The following is a 20,962-nucleotide window of genomic DNA, read 5'->3' as shown; positions in this document are numbered from 1 at the left end:
GTGAGGTTATGGCTTTGTCTCACCTCTGTGACCAAGACAACCAGCTTTTATCTTCCATTCCTGCTGTTCTTCCCCATTCCCTGACGTGTCGTCATACAGTCAGTCTGTAAATTGCTCATGACAGGGAATCTCTTTTGGCTTTGTCCATGCAGTACCTAACATAATTGGTTTCTGGGGTCCTTTCTTCCTGATGAAGTACAAATAAATAGTACTTTTATTCTAGTGCTACCAATAAAACCCCCAAAGTGATAAATAGGAGAGGTGCTTGGTCATGCCACAGCAATCAAGAGCATCATAAGAGACGTGGACTGACTGAGGTCTGAATGGGACAAACAACAATAAGTAATTACAAGGATTTTGTAACACTGTGGTGGCTCTAGGGCTCATGGACTATTATTCAGCAGAGCCTACCTGGCTTTCCCAGGGGCCATGGAGTAGTGTGGGTAGCTTGGTGGTTACAATGCTACCTGGGGCAACTCAGAGCTGCCAGAGATGCCCATATGACATGGATACATCTGAGATGGTGCCTCAGCAGGCTGTGGATCTGGAGTCAACCTCAGGATCAGACTAATTCACCACAGCCTGTGCTAGAAACTGGCTTTACAGGATTTCCTGGGCTTAAGGAGCCTGAAGACCCCTGGGGCTGATATATCAGCTCAGTCATGCTCTGTCTGGATCCAAACATCAGCCAGTGTCCAAGCAGTGGACTTTCTTAGAGTATTTTCAGGTTTTTTTCAGCATGAATGTGATGACTGCAAGCTGGCAGGGCAGGTGATGGGCAAAGTAAAGCCAGAAAGGAAGATGGAGGATATGAGGTGAAATTGGTGTCCTACATGGTTTAGTTCAGTCCTGGTCTCACTCTTTATTATGTAGCTACATCCTCCTCTTCCTCTCAAGCTTCTCAGTTCTGTCTAACGAGGCTAACAACATTTGCCTTCCTCAGAAGGGTGAGCATGGATAACCTGAAAGAATACAAGTTGTCTGGATGGTATCAAACAACAGAAGAAACACTTCAGAGGTTCCTCCACCCTGGGAACAGCCCCTGCAGTGAAGGTCCATTTGCTCCTTGCTTTTATGAAGCTGTTAAGTGACCCAACAAAAGCTGTTGGGTATTTCTGAGGACACTGGTCCTGCTTGATTGCATCGCCATGCCACTGTGTCCTATGTGGCAAGACTGCTGCATGCATCCATGCTGAGCAGTGGGTGCTGGGGGAATGAGGCTGCTACTTAAATGTTATTAGGTCCTGAGGGAAAGGGGAGCAAGGAAAGTTATCACTGCCACCACTTATGCTCCCTCTATCTGAAAACATGAAGGGTATTGTAACAATTGTGGCTGGGCAAAGCTCATCGTAGTGCTTCACTTTCACTGAAGGCTTTGATGGACCACCCAGCAAAACACTGTGAGCCCCACGGGCTGGTAAGTGTAACTCAGCCCTTCCACATCTAAATACATCTCTCAGTGTGGGTACTATATGACAGGTGGTTTGCTCTAATACATTTCAAACAACTGATGGCCAAATAGGTTTCTGCCATGATAAATTACATCCCAAATTCTGGTTGAAAGGTGTTGGATGGAGAGTATCCCCCCATGTGTTGCAAGAAGGACTGGAGACCTTCACCTAGGTGATGTTCTCTGGTGGTGTTTTGCATGAACAGCCCATCATGTTGGAAAAATGAGCACCCTGATGCCCTTGTTGGAGCAGAAAGATTTTGTATAAACCAGTGGCTGGTCTGGTTTTGCTTGTGAGCACCATACCCTCTTTCTTAATGATGGCACCCAACTGGAACCTGCAAGCCTGCTTCCATGACCTTATTGTGACCCCCTGAAGCATACAGTCTTCTGCCCACCAGCCACAAGTGGCCGAAGAAAATGCTGCACAAGAAAGCACTAGCTGTCTGGACAAAGATGCTCTCCGTCCACATGCATCATTGTCATTTTTTCCACACAATCAATTTCAATTAATTCAATTGTTCAGTCAGTCCCCAAGACAATTTTCTCATCCCCATTAGGGCTAAAAGGTTAAGCTGAGGGGTCTAATTACAGAGCTGTTCATGCTCAGTGGAGAAGAAAAATCTTTTCTTGTGTAGTCTTTCACACCCCAGCAGAAAACATTTGCCTCTCTGCAATTCAATCATGTTTGTTCTGAGGGTTGTGAGGAGGAGACTTGTGACTGTGCAAAGTAAAGAGGTTCAGAAGCATTGTGGCCTCTTCATTCATAAATGGAAGGACTCAAAATAGTACATTGATGCTGAAATCCAAAACGTGACCTCAAAACTCCATCCCTAAGAGACTGGGGTACCAGACAAGTTCTGAGTTTCTTGCCATAAAGTGAATGAATACAAGGACCTGAATCCAGCAGTTGAGAACATCTAAGTGAGCAGATGTTTCAGGTGAGCTGAGTGTCTTAAGTGCCTGCCTGCATGTCCTTGTAGTGTAGGTTCAGAGCCTGCCCACACCTCACCAGAAGTATTGAGATGATTACAAGGTTGTTCCCATGCTGAAGCAGAGTGGAGTTAAGCACCTGCTGTCCACCCTTTGCAGCATAACCTTGTGGTCAATGCAGCCATTCAGAAAGAGGGAGACAAAGGTGCAATCCTCCTTGCAGTGAGCCCATCTCTCTTACCACTGAGAAGCATCCCTTAATCACCACTTTGCAGGTAGATGGTGGAGGGCAGACACTTCCACACCTCATTTTAAAGAAGAGAAGAATGCAAGTGTTGGAGGCTGTGAGATGATGGGATTGGCAAGAAGGACCTTGACTCTAACCTTGGCAGTATTAGTCAGAAACATACTGGTCACCTAAGCCCTCATGCCTCTGTACTTATATTAGACAATCCCAGAAAGTGTGTGGAAGCAATTTGGAGTAGACAGACCAGTGAGAACACACGAGGGAACATCATAAAACTCTATCAGTGGAGATTTAGGTTAAAAATTAGGAGAAGGTTTTTCACCCAGAGGACTGTTGGGCACTGGAACAGGCTCCCCAGGGAAGTAGTCACAGGACCAAGTCTGCCTGAGTGCCCTGAGTTCAAGAAGTATTTGGACTATCCTCTCAGGAACATGGTGTGATTCTTGGTGTGATTTTGTGCAGGGCCAGCAGATAGACTTTGATGATCCTTGTGGGTCCCTTCTGGCTCAGAATATTCTAAATGTTTGGCTTTACTGTACACAAGGACCAGGTCTTTGTGTAACAAAGACTTGCAGCAAAGGAGCAGAGTAGCTTTTTTCTCTCATTTTTTCACCCTGAAATAGCTTATTTAAATGGGGCTGATTTAAGATCTTTAGCAGTATTTCAGTTCTCTCTCAACTGCTCCCAGTTACTCATCCTGTACTGGGTGCATTTATTCCATTAAAGGAAGCCAACATGTCAAGAAGCACTTTTATTCACTGCCAAGCTTATCACAGAATCATAAAATGGTTTGTGTTTGAAGAGACCTTCAAGATTATCTAATTCCAGCCCCTCTGTCATGGACAGGAACATCTACCACTAGACCATGTTGCTCAAAGCCCCATCCAACCTGGCCTTGTATCTTGCTTCAAATCAGCATAATCCTGGAAAGAGGGAGTTTTTGTGGATGGATAGGAAACAACTTACATTCACTTGCAGTTGTGTTTCAGGACAGAAGACCCCCCAAATCTATATGTCCTATTTTCATACAATCCCCCTGTGCTACAGTCTGGAGGGACTTGCAGCAAAAATGATCCTCCTCAGTGGATGTTTACTAACAGATACTTTTCTCTAAGCCCTGATACCTGGTGATACTGGGCCCAAAATTATCCTTTACAGTAGTTGGGAAGTTTCCCCAGGCATTTAGACTCCTGAGCATAGACTTGTGCATTTTCACAGCAGCAAAGTGCTTCTTTGGGTGAAATTCATCTCCAGACCCACTGGTTACTTAGGTGTGCAACTGTGTGAAGAAACTCTGCATGAGAACCGTGGACTGACTTGCCTCATTCTCGACTTCTTGGTGTTCAAAGCATCTTGGGTTGTCCTCTGTCCTGGCTGGCATTTTCAGCATGCCTTACAAGAACCCTCCCCAAGGGCTCCAACTTGCCATCAAGTGGACAAAACATGCCAACCACCAAAAACTGGAGTAATTTAATCCCCAAGACACTTTTCTCTGGTCTGAGATGTGCCTGTCTCCTGCCTTCCCTGTGGTTAATGTGGAAGAATTGCCTTTTTTGCTGTCTGCTCCATACTTTTGTGCTGCTCTGAGGCATTTTTTATTCCCTGACTTCTCTCCCATGGTTGATACCCCTCTAATCACAATAAATGCATAGAAAAGAGTCAAGGTTTGTGCTGTATTCTTTTATACAATAATAATTTACTCTGGCCATCATTCCTCTTTCAGAGTCTCTCATCACAAAAAGTCATTGAAAGCAAGTACCCCAAAGAGCCCAATTATCTGTTACCCAGGAAAAAGTCTTTGATCCTGAAGGGCAGTCTTGACACATGCTTGGCCATTTCAGAAGCATTTTTACTGTAGCAATAAACTTTTCTCTCCATACACCTGTCCTGCAAACATTGACTTTGTGCAGGAAGATCTAGTGTAAAGTAACTTCCCAATGCAAAAATAATTCCAGAAGTGCCTCACTGGCACACGTCACCACCTTCCACCAGGATGCATACAATCTCTTCTTGATTTCCCAGGTCCTCGCGATGTGTTTGCTTGCAGAAGGTCAGCAGCTGTACCTGCACTGGAGTCACAAGGTGGGGAGAGTCAGGGCTTTCTGGTAACTCTAATCTATGCTTTAAATTAATTGAGTCTGTGGTGTTTCTTTGCACAGAAAACCTCTTAGACTATGGGAGAGAAGGAAGAGAGGGAAGAGGTTAATCTTATGAGATCGAGATACCATGAAAATGATATCTCCACCTGAGCTGATCACTCAAACTCTTTTTGTACTCGGTGGAGGGAAATGAATCCTCTGAGGATGCAATTCATCCAGCTGGTCATAGACATCTAAATTAAGATGAGATGAATCACACTCAAAGAACCATTTTTTCCCCACTAGGTGCCTGCAGTGACTCATTCAGGTGAAGATATCTATATTTGACACATCTACATATGGTAACATGAAGTCAAAAGCAAAGTTCTCCTGAGAAGCACTGCATGATTTTCTGGAGCAGACACCAGCAACAGTGCAAAAAGTGTCTGCTCTCTCTGTAGGAGAGAAATATGGCTTTTCCAAGGCATCCTGGTGCTTTATGCCTTTTGGTCTTTGGATGGTTCCCTGGGAGTGTTCAAGGCCAGGCTGGATGGGGCCCTGAGCAATCTGATCTACTGTGTGGCATCCCCGCCCATGACTGGGGGGCTGGAACTAGATTATCTTTAAAGTCCCTTTCAATCCAAACTGTTCTATAGTTCTTAATTCTATTCTGTGGTATGGGAAATGCTTTTTGGAGTTTTGAAGATACAAATTACTGGGGACTTGCTGCTGTAAAATTATGTGTTAGAATCATCTTCCTTAAGTAATTTTTGAGGCTGTGTGAGGCATTTAAAAATGCTCCTCCATCCATGCAGTTTAGGGTAGGATGCAATGCAGTTGCAAAGGCTGCAGTGGGAGGGAATAGCTGAGCATGCAGGTGCTTGATCCTGTGTTTCTTCATTTAAGGAATGGAAATGGAGTGATCTTTACAACTGAAAAATGGGTTCCACGAGAACCAGAAAGTTGTAGAACAATTTGTAAAAAACCAACCAACCAACCAACCAACCAAATTAAAAAAAAAAAAAAGAAGAAGAATAAAAAAGAGGCATTCATGGGTGCAAGGGATTATTAAGGCATTGATCTGTAGAAGATCCCCTGAAGAATGGTTAGGGCCTTGGTGCAATTGCTACTTGCCTTTAGTTGTCAGCAGATAGATGATACACCAAGAAGAGCCTGCCATTACTGCAGTGATGGTACCAAACCAAACAAGAAGCTGAAGAATTGACTGAGATACTGCCTCACCTTCTAGGTTAAAAAGTGAGCTCTCATCTCTTAATTATGGGAGGGTTTGTTACCGCTGAAGCCTGTTACAAAGCAGCTCATAGAACAAGGAAGTTGTGTTGTTGTCCCTTTTGGGTGGAATTTATCACTTCTGAGTTTAGAAGTGATGAATTTCATCTGCAGGTTAGGGATTTAGTGTAACCTGGTAACCTAGGCTCCATCTATATCAACAGGCAGAAATGCATATTCCATCACAATGCAAGCAGGAATGGATCACCTCTGAAATTCCTCTTTCTCCACTGATTACAGGGAGAGTCCTGAGAGCTGACTTAGTTGAGTACCCAGCTCCCGAAATCAGTCCTGCCATACTGATAGCATTGTTGATTTGGTTTTAGTCGCATTGGATCTCTCCGTCTTTGAACTGGCATAGTCAGTCTCATGCGTCTTAAACAATTTATCGAGCTGCTTAAATTAGCCTGTGACTCAGATGGATGGTATACCCTATGCAAAAATGCCGAAGCTGATTTATGTCTTCTCTGTGTCCCCAGATTGGTACTTTTCTCGTCCTGGGCTTCACTATCTCATCCCTCTTTGCATTATCTATACTCTGGCGAGATCACCGTAAAACTGTCCGCCTGTCCTTCCAGGTAAGAGGGGTTAGGACGTCTATTTGAAAGAGCAGCTTGTTTATAGAAGTCTTTTGTGACAACTGGCAGAAGATATTCTGTATGGTGCGTGTTTTTCACATGGTTTTTGTTAGCAGGGTACGTTCTGAGTAAACTTTTATTATGACCTAACATTTCCTCTTGGGGGAAAGGAAGCCAAGGCCCGAGGTTGAGTTTCAAGCTGTGTGATGTAACATGTCTCAGTTTGGAAAGATATAGAAAGTTACAGCCTTTTTTTTCCCCTCCCAAAAATCTAGGTGTACTATTAAATTTCATCTGTCCAGGGCAGGTAAATCAGACCCCTTAGGCTGGTAGGTTTGCTGGAGCAAGAACTTTCTCCCTCATCCCTCATCCCAATCTGCTGGTACAGCACAGTTCCAGTCTTTTGTGACTCAGAAGAGCTTAATCTCCTGAGGGCAAGAGAGCAACGAGTTTTTGGGGAGCAGGTGGAGAATGCTGGTGTCAGGTGGGACAAAATGCTGGATGCAGGAGATCAGAGTTCATGGTTGCTGGCCTCCTCAACTCTCACCAGATCTGAAGGTGGAGGCAAGAGCTGTCCAGTGCTGTTCAGTGTCTGAGCATCCAGGTCCCCAGTTGTATTGGGCAGGAAGAAGTATGTAGCCTTTGACTACACAGCTGCTTTGCAGGATCCAAACCACTCTACAGTTCCATGATTCTACCCTATTTGGGTCTAATAGCTCTCTCCCATGTGGCTTAGTGCTTGTGAAGGCTGGGAGAGCAATGCAAGTGGACTGGCAAGATGTGTTTGTAGGATGTGGTTAATTGCACTTTCCTGTTCTACAGTTTGCTAACCACTGGGTTATGCACTGGCAAAGGTAATGAGAAAACATCAGCTTCTCCTCCCCCTGACAAACACTAGGAGATGAGGATGAGGAGAAGGAGACACAAGAGCCTTTGGGTTGCCCACAGGTGCTGTTTATTTCAGATATCCATGCCCTTTGGGATGGCCTCCCATTGCTGTTCCCAAAGGACATGAATCTCTTGTAGATACTACGTCACATCCATTAGCCTTGCAGATCTACCTCAGGTATTATGGACATCTCAGATGGCACCTCTGCTTGCACAACTGAATCCTGCTTCTGGTTGGGAGATGTTGGTGTCGAGTGTCTGGGGCAGAGAGTGTCACATCCACCAACGTCTCCCAGTGACTGCTGCTTTCTTCAACCCTTCCATCTTAGAGGCTCCAGCATCAGGACTAAGCAGCAGGAAAGGCTTGCTTCTGGGTAGTTGGGGTTTTTCCTAGCACATACCTTAATAACTGTCAGTTCTAGCTGGAGTATTTGCCACAGGGCTCTGGTGAACATGAGAAGATGATGGACTGGTTTCTAGCTCAGATTTGCCTAGTTTGGGGAAAAACGAATCAAACCAGCAACCATTCAGGATCTGTATTTCTGCTTGGTTTCCAACCCTATTCATGCATTCATGAGAAGCATGGAAGTGATTCTTGTCTTATAATCTTCTTGTTTAATCTTTAAGATTAAAGAAATCAAATCTATTGACTTAAAGTTAAAACCTAAGGCATCAGTATCTGTCCAGCAATATTATCTAATATTTCTGCTTCTCTTACACCACTGTATTTAGTTTCATACCACAGCTAGTAAATACCACATTTTATCACTCAGGTGTGTTGAGATCAGTTTAATGATTTAACTGCAGTGTGGTGTGGTGTGGAGAAAGCTATCTCCTGGATGGCATTGGAGTGGTTTATATTGGGTTAAACTGGAAGATGCTCACAGATTATGGCATATCAGTAGTGGCAATCATGTCTTCATGGAGGAGGGTAGTTGTGTCCCCTTCAGCTGACTTAGGAAAAAGTAAAGAAGTGAGGAGCACTCCTCAGGCACACTCCTCCCTGGCCTGGCCTTTCCTCTGAGTCCTGAGGTATTTGGTGGATCCAACACAGCGAGGGAGAGTGGTTAACTGCTGGTATCTGCAGCAGGAGCCCATCCAGGGGTAAGGGCTCTAGCTCTGATGGGGATTGTTTCCATCTGTCTCCACAGTTCATCCTTTGACTAAAATCCTTTTTTCTGCCTGCCAGGTCACAGCTCCTTATCTCCACATAGGGGCAATTGCCATCATGGTCCTTCTTTCCTGGCCTGTGGCTCTTCATGCCATCAGAGCAGATAAGAAAGGTATGGCAGCTCTGGTTCCTGCTCTCTGTATGATAAAAGATATATATCAGTATGGGAAAAGGGGGATGCAGGAGCCCTTTCCTCCCACACTTGCACTCCAGCTGGAGGAGACTTTCAAATTCTGCATATCCCAAGGAAATGAGTGGGGCTGGGACTTGGGCTGTGCACTGCCCTGTTTCTGTCCCAACGTATTACTGGTTTGCATGTTATCTTGCACTGTTTTTCCCTATACTGAGGCAGTGATCTGTGTTGAGATGGTGGAGACTAGCAGAAGCACCCATGTTCTGAGTCATGAGTGAAAATTTGTTTAGCCCTCTGCAGGAGAAAGCAGCCAGTAGCAGCTCCCTTGGCTGATTTTTGCTTGCTGTATAGAGAAGGGATCTCCAGTCCAGTCAGACAAACCACTTCAGCCTAATGTATCTCAGGAGAAGCCAGATGAGATAGGGAAAAGAGATTTTTGATCAGTTCCTAGTGTTATCTCATGGGAAGTTCCTGCCTACCTCTAGGAAGAATGACCAAATGTTGTAAGGACAAAGCCAGATGCCAGGAACAACTGCAGAAAAGCCTGACTGGGAGTGACTGTTTTTCTCTGTCTCTCCATACAGCCAAAATTATCTACCTGACACCCACCTTCAGACACTGGTTTCCAATAAAAATCACAGACCGAATGGACTGGTGAAAGCATTTTTTTTCCCTGTCCAAGACTTTTCTTGTTGAACTGCAGCTGGAGAGGTTGGGGGAGAATATGCAGGCACCCTAGATATTACACACCACCATGCCTGAGGTACTCCTAGCTTAGTACATCCTTCAGAGCCACTGGCACAGAGGGATGGTGGTACCCATTCAAGAAAGAGGTGGTGTTGCATAGGTGCTCATTTCTCAGAAGAACTCTTTTGGTCCCTGAGGTGAAGGACGCCCGGGGCTCTTGGGCAATGTGTCAACAAAGTCCAGAGAAGACTGTAGGTAATGAGTTGGCAAGTTTCTGAGGTGCAATATCCATGCTCTCAGTCCATAGGATTCTCTAGGTCACACACAGAAGGGCACTAACAACAATCTGAATGAACCAGGGAAGTATTCACAGTAAGGAAATGCAACACAGTTGAAGGAGAGGTACCTACTCTTCTTCACTGTGAATGAAACTTCAAAATGGTGCTTGTTCTTATCTGAGAAAGAAAAAATTAGCATCCTTCTGTTGAGGATTGTTTTTCTACAGATGGAGATTTCATTGCACCATGTCTAAAGAAAAAAGAAATAAAGCCATATCTTGCTGTAAGGCATAGTGAGATGTAATTAAAGCATAAAACCTGCAGTCCTGACTAAGCCTGCATCCTTGCTTTGACCAACTTGTTTTCCTGCATTGCATTGTTTGGAGAGAAAGTGAAAATAAGGGGAAGAAGGGATGGATAAAGGGATTGGACGAAGCCCAAAAGCTACTTAGCTGGAGGACTGTATTAGAAGTTAAGCAGCAAGGCAGATTCGTACATTACAATGTGGATTAACTCTAGCCTTCCTCCTTCAAATTCTTTCAGTTATTCAGGTGGTAATTGTTGGTCCATACCTGGCTATCCTTCTCTTTCTTTTCTTGATACCTCTGGGAATGTACTCTCCTTGCATCAGAGAGAAGGGAACACTTGGACCAAAGCCAGCCCTCATTGGACACCGTGGAGCACCAATGGTAGGTCTGAAGAAGTTATTTTATGTCGTTTCTTCATCCTTTGTCTTACTACTTTCATCATCATCTTCAGTTGTTCTTTTGTTTGGTTTTTTTTCCCATGAAATCTGCTGAGGGTGGGAGACATTTCTGGTCATTGGGACTGCATGCCAAAGACATCACTGCATGGGTTTGCTTACAAGGAAAACACTGTTCCTGAGGGACAAGACCAGGCCGGAGGGGGCCCTGAGCAACCTGGTCTAGTGAAAGGTGTCTCCGCCCTGACAGGGAGATTGGAACAGGGTGATCTTCAAGGTCCCTTCCAACCCAAACCATTCTACGATTCTGTTATTCTTCTACAAGATGGGTTTGGCCAAAGTGGAAGAGAATAAACAGTAGACTTTAACATTGTAATGATGCTCCCTTAATAAAAAACAGAGATGTTACAAAGAGGCAGAAAGTATTTACAGAGTCCTCCAGAGAGTGTTTAAAAATGATCCGCTCATCTGCTTTTTTTTTTCAGCTGGCGCCAGAAAACACTGAGATGTCATTTCTGAAGACAATTGAGCATGGCGGGGATGGTCTTGAAACAGATGTCACCATAAGGTGAGGGCAAAACATCGCATCTCACAGAATATACGCTGCTTCTTCTAAGAGCTTGTAGTGGTTTGGTCCAAAATACTCACCACTCACTACAGAAACATGTGTTTGGAGAGATGCAGCTCCAGGCAATTAGGTTTTACTGATGCCTGGGACAGGGTCCCTCAGCTGTCATGGGATGGCAGGGGCTGTAGGGCATGGTTGTTCTCAGGCAGGTCAATAAGCTGCAGCTATTGATTTAACGATCGTGTTTTAAATGCTTGGCAGAGTATAGAGACAAGTCCCTACTCTAGTCTGACTTCCAGATCATAGTGAGGGTTATATGAGGTCTACAAACCAACAGAAAATTGTGTTCAGATTTGTGACAGCACTGCCCTAATTATTAGATCTTTAATTGCCTTTGGTGAACCCATTGCCATGAAATGCTAGCATTCTGTGCAGGATGAGCTGTTTCCAGGCACTGCATGAGAAAAACACTAATATTTAGATGTTCTACTCAACTAGACCTTTCTATAAAAGAAAATTTTGCATTTCCATCACTGTCCATTCAGAATTCAGTCCTCTGAAAACCAGAGAAACACTTTGATGTCAGCAAAAAGAGATTTCAACCATAAGTTACTAACCATTTTTGGGGGAGTTGGCAGGCAAAAAGGTCTCCTCCTTCATGTTGCCCCTAGGGAAACTGAGGCACAGATGAGCATGACTTCTGTGAGATCTCCTAGAAGTATTTGAGCTGGAAATAACCTGATGTCTTGAGCCTCAGCATTCCTCCATATTGCACTCTCTGCACTGAGGGAGGCTCTACTGCTGCATTCACAGCGCCCCACATGGTCTTCTGACCTGGCATGAATCTGCTCATGCTGTGAATGAACCTGTACCCCAGGTGACCTGAACTCTTGCTCTCTGGCAGCTATGATGGGGTTCCTTTCCTCATGCATGACGACACCTTGAGAAGGACAACTAACATCCATGAGGTCTACCCTAATGAGACTGGTAAAGCTGCTTCGTTATTCTCCTGGGATTCTCTGCAGAAATTGAATGCTGGAACATGGTTCCTTAAGGTAAATATCATAAAGAGCTAGACGCATTGAAGGTCAGTTGGATTGGACTCTAGGCAACCTGATCCAGTTGGACATGTCCCTTTTCATTGCAGGGGGGTTGGACTAGATGAGCTTTAAAGGTGTCTTCCAATCCAAACTTTTCTATCATCTCATGACTATCACCAACTAGATGTAGAAGAGACACCAGCTGCCTATTATTTAACAGCATCAGTGTTAGAAGAGGAACTTCTAGTTGAGCCAAAACTCCCAATAAGCCAGAGTAAATCCTTTAGTTTGGGTCTCTTTGCTTTGTCCAGTTTGCCTTTAGGCTAAGGAGACCTGTAACAATTGGCTGGTGGGTGTTCCTGTGTCACCTTATCATGGCAGCAGCAGAGCTCGTGAGCTGGGGGAAGAGGACAAGAGCTACTTGTTCAATGTGCTGTTTATAATACTCAGAGCTAACAAGGTGGGACAGAGAAGCACAGCAGAGCTAGCTGTGAACTATGCAGTTTAGGTCCCAGAAGCAATGTCCTCACAGCCTGGGTTAGCTTCCCCGTTTCTTATGTAGAAGAAATAAGCAAAATAAAACATCCCCACCTGTTGAGGACTGACATCAAACATTTTCCCTCTTAGAGATACAGCTGACTCCCAGAGCAAACTGCCTGATTGATTTCCTTTTTTTTTTTATATCTGTTTATTTCTAGAACAAACCATTTTTAGGGATGGGCTCGCTGTCAAAGGCAGATCAAAACCAGGCAATGAATCAGTCCATTTACACGCTAAGTGGTTTTTTGCGCCTCGCAGACAGTCACAATAAACTTGTGATATTTGATCTCTACCGCCCTCCAGAGAGACATCCTTACAGGAACTTGTGGATCCGCAAAATCCTGGACGTCATCCTCAAGGAGTCGAAGATTAAACGCCATCTGGTAGGGTGGCCTCACTCCATATCCCTTTTTCTTGCTCTCCTAACTGGGACTTTGGGGCATACTCTGCATGATTTCACCTGCATAAAATTGGCCCTTTGCATTTAACTTGATTTAAAAGGCATCGTTTGGAGTATATTCCTACTATTAGTTCCTCAGAAGGTCCACAAGGGTGTAATCCTTCAGCAGCACAGGAAAAAGGCAGTGTATATACCAGCTGATGCCTTAGCCCCTAAACAGCACCCTTTCATAAATATACTAATTGTCAGTCTGTTCCCTGCTACTCATGCTTATTTTATATGTTGCATTAAAATTCCTGGCTTAAATTAAAATAAATTGTAATATTGCCTTCCTGCCCCTGGCAATGGATGACTGCTAAACTCATGGGAATCAGGTTATGTACCCATTGATGTCTGGGGAGTTATGCTGATCTGTATCTGCTGAAGATCTTTTCTTCCATGCTGGAAGAATGATAGAACAGAATATTTTCGGTTGCCTTTTCCACAGACCAAAGCTGTCTTTTCATTCATTTTCAACACTGCATCTTTTGTTGGGCTGTGTGAAACGTACTCACTGATTTCCAGTGGGTAAGCAAGAAACAGTGGATACTTTTTTCTTGATAAAAGTGACTTGCAAGTTTTAACCCTGCATCTGAATGTTCTTTGATCATTGGGAGAAAGTCATTTGACAAACTGGGTTAAGCCCCTCAAGACGTTATCTTTACTGTGTTTGTGTGAACAGTGGGGCATATTAGGGGCATGAATTCTTCTGCTGAGAATTCCCTGGTTCTTCTTGTTGCCTGCAGGTTCTGTGGCTGCATAACAGTGTGAGATCCTTTGTTCAATCTGTCGCTCCTGGGTTTCAGCACACGATGGGCAGAAAGGCACCAATAGAAGACCTATTAAAGCACAATATTGTCAAACTCAATCTGGTCTACACTGAAATGTCCAGTGAAGATATCCGGTAGGTTTCAGCTCCAAGTGTAATCTTTGGGGTGCATCTGGACTATGTTTGCCTCATGCATGGGACAATGTCTCCCTCCAGTGACCAGTTCCAGAGACTAGAATATTTTGGGAACAGGTCGTTCAGATCAAGTAGCCATCCCTGATGTATTTTAGGGGTGACAGACTGCAGTTCACTCCTCCTGTTGACTAAGAGGTGGCACGTGTAATTAAACCCTGCTGTCCTCAATTCCATATTTACCAGGATCTGAGGATCTTCTGGTAAGAACAACACAGGTGTATCCTGATTTGTCTTTTTATTTGTGCCATCCTCAGTCCCACCAACACTGAATCATGGAGAATGAACAACTATTTAGCCTTCCATGGTTCTACTGCAAACATCAGTGGGAGTGCATAATGCTGTGGTGAGAGACCATCACCCTCTTGTAGCCAGTGTTTTGGAGACATCATTTCTTGTCTGTTGCTACCAGTACTCTGTTGCATGTGACACAATGAAAATGTAATTTCTATGATGAAAGGCTTCACATTCATTGCAGGAGTTTCCAAAATGCTACTCGCACATGAAACCCCCCCAAGCTTTACCTGTCTAGGTCTCCTCTTGTAAATAGGATTTTTTGCTCTTTCCAATGCACAAAACCATTGAAGTCTAGTTGAAATTAAAAAGAAAGGAAAAACTTCAATCCTTTGGACAAGAGTAATGTTCATGTTTTCTCAATTATAATTGTCACAGGATGTAAAATCATAAAATCATAGAATCACAGAATGGTTTGGATTGTAAGGGACTTTCAGCACCATCTAGTTCCAACCCCCCTGCCACGGGCAGGGAAGCTTCCACTAGACCTGGTTACTCAGAGCCCCATAGCCTGGCCTTGAACACAACACTTCCAGGGATGAGGAGTCCACAACCTCTCTGGGCAACCTATACCAGTGTCTCAACCACCCTCACAATCCAGAATTTTTTCCTAATGTCTGATCTAAACCTTCCCTCCTCCAGTTTAAGGCCATTCCCCCTTGTCCGGTCACTCAGTGCCCCTGTAAAAAGTCCCTCTCCAGCTCTCTTGTAGCCCCTCTCAGTACTGCAAAGTACTCTGTTTCCTCAGAGCCTTCTTTTCTCTAGGCTGAAAGGCTATTAAAAGTCATAGGCAGATCCATTTGGGTAAACCTTGGATAGATCCTAGGTAGATATATAAATGCTGATACTGATGATACATTACCTTTATACAAAGAATGAACTTACTTCATATCAAGTTTCAATAGCTCATAATAACTTGAGAAATGATGAGTTGATGGAGCAACCATAACAAACTTGGGTGGTCAGCTTCGAAGATTAGCTCAGCTGGTCTAACCAACTCAGGTGCTCTAACCAACACCAGCGTTGTGGGTTCAATCCCCACATGAGCCCTGAACTGAAGAGTTGGACTCTGTGGCCTTCTGGGTCCCTTCCAACTCAGGCTATTCTGTGATTCTGTGGTGGTTTTGAACACAATGTGGGGAGATTATAGAATAACATGAATTGTTTAGATTTAAGAGATCTTTAAAATCATCAAGGCCAACCATTATCCCAGCACTCCCTAACCCATCACTAAACCATGTCCCCAAGTGCCACATCCACATATTTTAAATACCTCCAGAGATGATGATTTCAGCACTTCCCTGGGCAGCTGATTCCAAAGCTTGATAACCCTTTCCACTGAGTAATTTTTCCTAATATCTAATCTAAACCTTCCCTGGTGAAGCTTGAGGCCATTTTTTCCTTTTCTATTGCTTGTTACTTGAACAGCCTCCTTTACAAACACATTGTTACATTGATTAATATGGCAGAAGGATTAGAAAGGTTTTGACCTTTTGGGCATTTTATCTGCATTTGTTTCCAGCTGTTCAGCTATTCTGTATTGACCAATTGTTAATGATTAATTATTGGCTGGTTGGCTTTCCTTTATGTTCCTTATCTAGGTCGTAAAGTAAGCACTTCCTACAGAAGATTACAACCATTTCCCATGATCTTCCCGAATCTCCTTGAGTAAGCCCGAAGGAAGTACTAATCTCCTTGCTCAATGAAGGTTGTTGCCTTTTGGTCTTTTAAAGGAAATACGCCGAGGCAAACATCACCACCAACTTCTATGTGGTCAACGAGCCATGGCTCTATTCCCTGGCATGGTGCTCTGGGGCACACTCTGTGACCACCAATGCCGTCCACTTGCTGAAGGATCTCAGCCAGCCACTCTTCCTCATGGTAAGTGGAAGTCTTCTCTGTCTCAGGGGTGGGAAGTAGGGTTGGGATGTTCACGGTTACCTTTGGAGACTATGGGCCAGTTCACATATGGAGAAAGCATCCTTTAAGGATCCTTTGCATAAGAAGGACCTGAGTTGAAACCTGGCTTACTGGAACATTTAAGACACTACAGGTATTACCATACCCTTCTCTTTTCTCCTGGCTCAGGAAGAAGCACCCTAGTTGTTAGGATTATCAGCTCAGGCCTTGGGATCAGGGAAAACAAGTTATATTGAGACTTGTGCAGGAAGAAAGGAAGGACCTTTGAGGGAACAAGCTGATGCATGAGGATTTCCATTTCTAACCTTTTGAAGCACCTTACTGATGTCAGAAGTTTCTCTTTTCCCAGAGCATCCCACTGCCCTTGTCAAACTTGGTCTTGTTCTACAAGTCCAAGGGAAACAACCACAGAAATAAGCCTTCCTTCTGGGAGAAATTTTCACATAATTTCTCTATTTGTTATTCTGCCTTGGACAACCTGTAGGGCCAAGAAGCACCTGGGGCATTGGTCCCACCAGAGTCTCTGTAAGGACTTTAAGCAGTTGGCTTCACACTCTTGAATTAGATTTTACAATGCTCCCCTCCAGAGAACTGCAGTGTTTCTGTCCATCCTAAGTTTGGGTGGAGGTCCAGTCTAAGGATGAATCTTCAGATGCTCTTAGACTTAAAGCAGGAGCCACCCCAGGCTCTCTGTGGTGTTCAGTGAAGGGTAGTTTTTCCAGAGAAAATGAGATGCCACCAGTTAATGTTGTTATTGGCGTGAAGCAGAGAAGTGCAAGGCCTGCCTGTACACACAAGAGGTTTCTGTGGCATTCACTGTGATACGGTAAAATCTTCTATGGTAAAACAGACCCACTTTTATGAAGGAGAATGGTTTGGCACCAACACAACGCAGTGGTAAGTGGCCACTTTGAAATGCCACCAAATGCTTTAAATACTCAAGGGATGTTACTGCAGATGCAAACCAGGCAGCTGAACAGCCATATTCAATCAGGAAGAAAGAGCTTGAGTAACTTTTTTTGCAAATCTTGTGGTCCTTAGTGGTGGACACAGCCTCCGTTTTTCTCTTCCAGACTCCACGGCAGTACAACATCATGTGGATCCTGACAGATCTGACCTCTGCATTCCTCATCTCACTCATCTTTGCTCTGCACTGGTAACTACCAAGTTGTTGATGGCCATTCTAACCTGATCTTTTGCTCCAGGTGGAGGGAAGGAGGGATGCGTTCAGGTGACCTGAAGGGTTAAAACTACACTTGAGAACATTAGCTTTCTCTTCTGGAAATGGAAGAAAGCCCCTAAAGTCCCCCCCAAACCTCTCTGTTTCTCCTGCTTTCTCTCATTTTCCCTTTCCATTTTGGCAGCTCAGGCATTGTCTACCTTCAGGATTCAGTGGAGAACTGGTGGATTTATAATAGCAACATAAACCAATTATCAAAGCTGATGGGCTGAGAAAGGAAATTATTTTTCTATTATTACTATTTGACAATGTTTCATTGGACTGATTTGCTAGGAAAGCTCCCAATGTTAATATTAGAGCATCCCATTCTTTCTGCACATGCCAGAACCCCACAGGAAATCCATCCTCCCACACAAAAATGTCTGACTGTGTCACAGACACCACATTTTTTTCCTTCCCCTCTGTCAAAGATTATTGGGAAATTTGGGGTTCATAGAACAGGCTCACCCCAGCTGGTCATGTTTGGCTGCTGGATGTTCTGCCCTGCCACAGCTGTATGAGGAACATGCCTATGCTCTCATCCCAGTAGTGCCCAAGGAAAGCAGGATGTGCTGGGCTCAGCTCTTCAGCTGGATGTCTGTGGATGGGTGGCAGGATCAGAGCAGGCAGCCCAGGAGAGATTTTTTGCAGGGTGCTGGCAGTACAACTGTGCTGCCAGTGGCAGCAAGAGGAAAGTTTGGGAAGCCCCTGGGTGAGCACTCTGGCCTGCCATTAACTGTGACTTGCTTCGGCATAGGAAAAGGTTGGAGGGCTACTATTGCTCTGGGATGATGAAAAAATTAATTGGTAGTTTGACAGTGATGAACTAATAGCTGTACAGGCATTTTTGCTGGGCATCCAGGCTTTTCCCAAGGCAAGATTACTCCCTCCCTTCCTTCCTCTCTTACTCTGCTCTGCTCTCCTCTCCTCAGGTCCTGCTTTCATTCTGTTTTCAAGGCTGTAGGGTGGTGCACAACCACCCCTGCAAAGCATCACCACCACCATCAGACCTTCCCATGCCCATCTCCTCCAGGATCATGTTCCTGTTGTGTGCATTTCCCAGGATCCTGTGGATGCTTCTGGTCCAACCAAACAATGAAGTCCTCCTGGCTGCCCTTCCAGCAAGGGCATCCCCAGCCCTCCTGGGACTGAAGGGCTATCAGCAATGCCTCAGTGCCCTGTGTGGTCTTGTCAGGTTTATGAACACACCAAAATCACAATTTTTAAATTGCCCTGGCTGCTTAAGAGCCAGTGGCTGTAAACATTTCTGGGGCTTTGGAGCTCTTAAATCTTGCTCAGAAAACAGGGCTTAGTCACAAAGTTGCCTTCAAAATGCTGTTGCACACAGGAGTGTGGGTGCTTAGACATCAGTCATGCACTCAAGTCCTTTCTCGGTAAGGACCTGAGAAAATCCCAAAATACCTGCCCTCACAAAGTAGGAAAAAGGTGTCCAAGGCTGCAGGGGGCTGTGAGGAAAACCACAGCAAGCAGTGGCCTGACCCAGATGCTTTGCCCCATGCAGGTGGCGAGAGAAGAATTTCTCCTGCTGTGTCCAGGACAGTAACACAATGATAGAGAATGGCACATACAACAAATTCAAGACAGGTGAGCAGGGCAAGGAGAGCAGCTGCATCCTGCTCAGGGTGGTCTCTGTGGGACCACTGGGATCCTGATGGATGGGTTGGTGATGGATGTCCATAGTTATAAGGAAGGTTATGAGGAAGGATGCAGTCTGGGTTATCTTGATGCCATGATGATTTCTTGCCTTTTCTTATAAACCCCTGTTATACCTTTTTACAACTTCTGTATTCTTAGTGCTTTTTGCCTACATTCTTGGACTTGTTTGTTCAGCTAGGAGACTAAACATCTTAGAAGCTTCGTAGTTAGGGATCAGTGTGCCCCAGACCCCAAGGTCCCCTCCAGAACACATTTGTAAACTAAGATAGAACCATCCAGGGGAAGGTTCCTTGGGGAAAGGGGCTCATTTGAGCCTCTCATTGGGGAATCTTTGATAGATATGCTAATTAGTAAGACCTATAATATTATACCTGATCTTTGGGAGGGTGTGCATTGCAGTGTGCATTGAGGTGCATTCAACCTGGACATGTGCACCTAAGGATCCTTAAAATAAATACCAAGGTAAAATCCCTTTTTCCCTTCTAACAGTGTTTGACTCTTGATTTTAAGACCAGGAAAAGGCATCAATCTCAGCCCCAAACCCCTTAGCAGCACAATCCAATTGGCCCTGCTTCAAGCAAAGGCTCCTCCAGATGTCCCCTCCAATATTCATTACTCTGCGATGCTGTGAAAAGAGACTCTGGAGGCACTGAGCACTCTTGGTTCTGCCAGGCAGGGTGGGATTGGCTGAGGACCCTCCCATGCACCACGTTTCTGCACCCATGGAGCTATCATCCAGAAAAAATGACCAAACCTGGGCTGCATGCCTTTTCAAACAGGTTCTGTTTGCTCACAGGCTGTCAGAACAGATGCAGATGTTTGGTAGCTCATCATGTGTCTCCTTTTCCAGAGCTCAACGACATGCCTGCCGTCCTGGCCTGACATGGGCAGAGAAGGGACATGGACCTGCCATCTCGATGAGGCTGAGGAGACCAGCTGGGGGGAGCCTCAGATCTATCTGGTGAGGAGGAGCCATTTGCCTTCATGGCCCTGCTGGAGATGAGCACCAACCTTCCTCTCCTACAGCTTTTGTCACACTCCCATGCCTGTCAGGGATCTTTGGGGTGTAGGAGAGCACAGATGGAGTTGCAGCCATGAAGAAACTGTGCACTATGGTGAGATGCAGCAACCACATGGAAGCCACCGTTTACCCCTGAGACCACTGGCATCCCCCAGGGCAATCATTCGTGCTGTGTGTAAGCCCTGTTTTGACACATGCTGCAAACATCTGAGCATCCTCCAGCCCTCCTCATTCTCAGGTGCCCAGATTTCTCCTATCAGACCAGCCTCTTCTCCACACACTACCTCCCTTCCTCCCTCCTTGCAGGTGTCCACCACCCCCAAGAGCACACTATCTCCACCACGATGGTGCTGCTGGCTGGGTCATTACAATAGGTACCTTTCTACAACAGAGACAGGGGCAACTTTGGTTTTCCTTTTCCCCACTCTTGCCCTGCCATAGCCTAACAGGACAGTCTCCTCCCCTTGTCTGTGGGTGAAGGCATGTCATTCCCATGGGGGCTGAAGGATTTATAATGTCTTGGCCATGTAGCTACTGGGACTATGACCGGTAACACACCAACAACTTTTCTTCAGAAGGATGGAGCTGTGTGTGAATTGGTCCCACCAAGTGTTCTGTTTGCTTTTCCCTTGGGAAGGTCTGTACACCTGTACTACACCCTGGGATTTATTCCAATTTTCATTTCTCCCAGGTGGCTGCTGTCACACAGTGGGGAGGGGGCCTATGCTCTGTAAGGGAGATGTAAACATCTCTCAGGTTTAAGCCATATATTTCTACTTGAACAGATAATAAGAATACATTTTTTGTAAATTTCAAGTGATGTTTTAAATACATTTTACCTCTCCTA

At 44.9% G+C, this 20,962-nt stretch overlaps 1 protein-coding gene across 13 annotated transcripts in view; it reads left to right on the top strand.

Annotated features, from left to right (window-relative positions):
- The window catches only part of GDPD4 (glycerophosphodiester phosphodiesterase domain containing 4), a 38,827-nt gene extending 17,865 nt beyond the window's left edge, over positions 1–20,962 (top strand). For 10 of the 13 annotated variants that reach the window (XM_039561791.1, XM_019286752.3, XM_039561782.1 and 7 more), the window contains 12 exons: positions 4,653–4,712; positions 6,478–6,576; positions 8,654–8,747; positions 10,277–10,422; positions 10,922–11,004; positions 11,909–12,059; positions 12,743–12,967; positions 13,770–13,927; positions 16,012–16,159; positions 17,272–17,354; positions 18,940–19,022; positions 19,945–20,962. In XM_039561791.1, the coding sequence (XP_039417725.1) occupies positions 4,653–4,712; positions 6,478–6,576; positions 8,654–8,747; positions 10,277–10,422; positions 10,922–11,004; positions 11,909–12,059; positions 12,743–12,967; positions 13,770–13,927; positions 16,012–16,159; positions 17,272–17,354; positions 18,940–19,022; positions 19,945–19,976 (1,362 nt within the window). In that variant the 3' untranslated portion in view covers positions 19,977–20,962. Of the gene's footprint in view, positions 1–4,652; positions 4,713–6,477; positions 6,577–8,653; positions 8,748–10,276; positions 10,423–10,921; positions 11,005–11,908; positions 12,060–12,742; positions 12,968–13,769; positions 13,928–15,879; positions 15,888–16,011; positions 16,160–17,271; positions 17,355–18,939; positions 19,023–19,944 lie in introns of those variants that run through there. The other 3 variants (XM_010400997.4, XM_010400996.4, XM_010401001.4) reach the window with 3 other exon arrangements.

Source organism: Corvus cornix, chromosome 1 (assembly GCF_000738735.6).
Source record: "Corvus cornix cornix isolate S_Up_H32 chromosome 1, ASM73873v5, whole genome shotgun sequence".
Taxonomy (NCBI): Eukaryota; Metazoa; Chordata; class Aves; order Passeriformes; family Corvidae; genus Corvus; species Corvus cornix.
The sequence above is the reverse complement of the archived record's forward strand: the minus strand, read 5'-3'. Positions and strand labels throughout refer to the sequence as shown.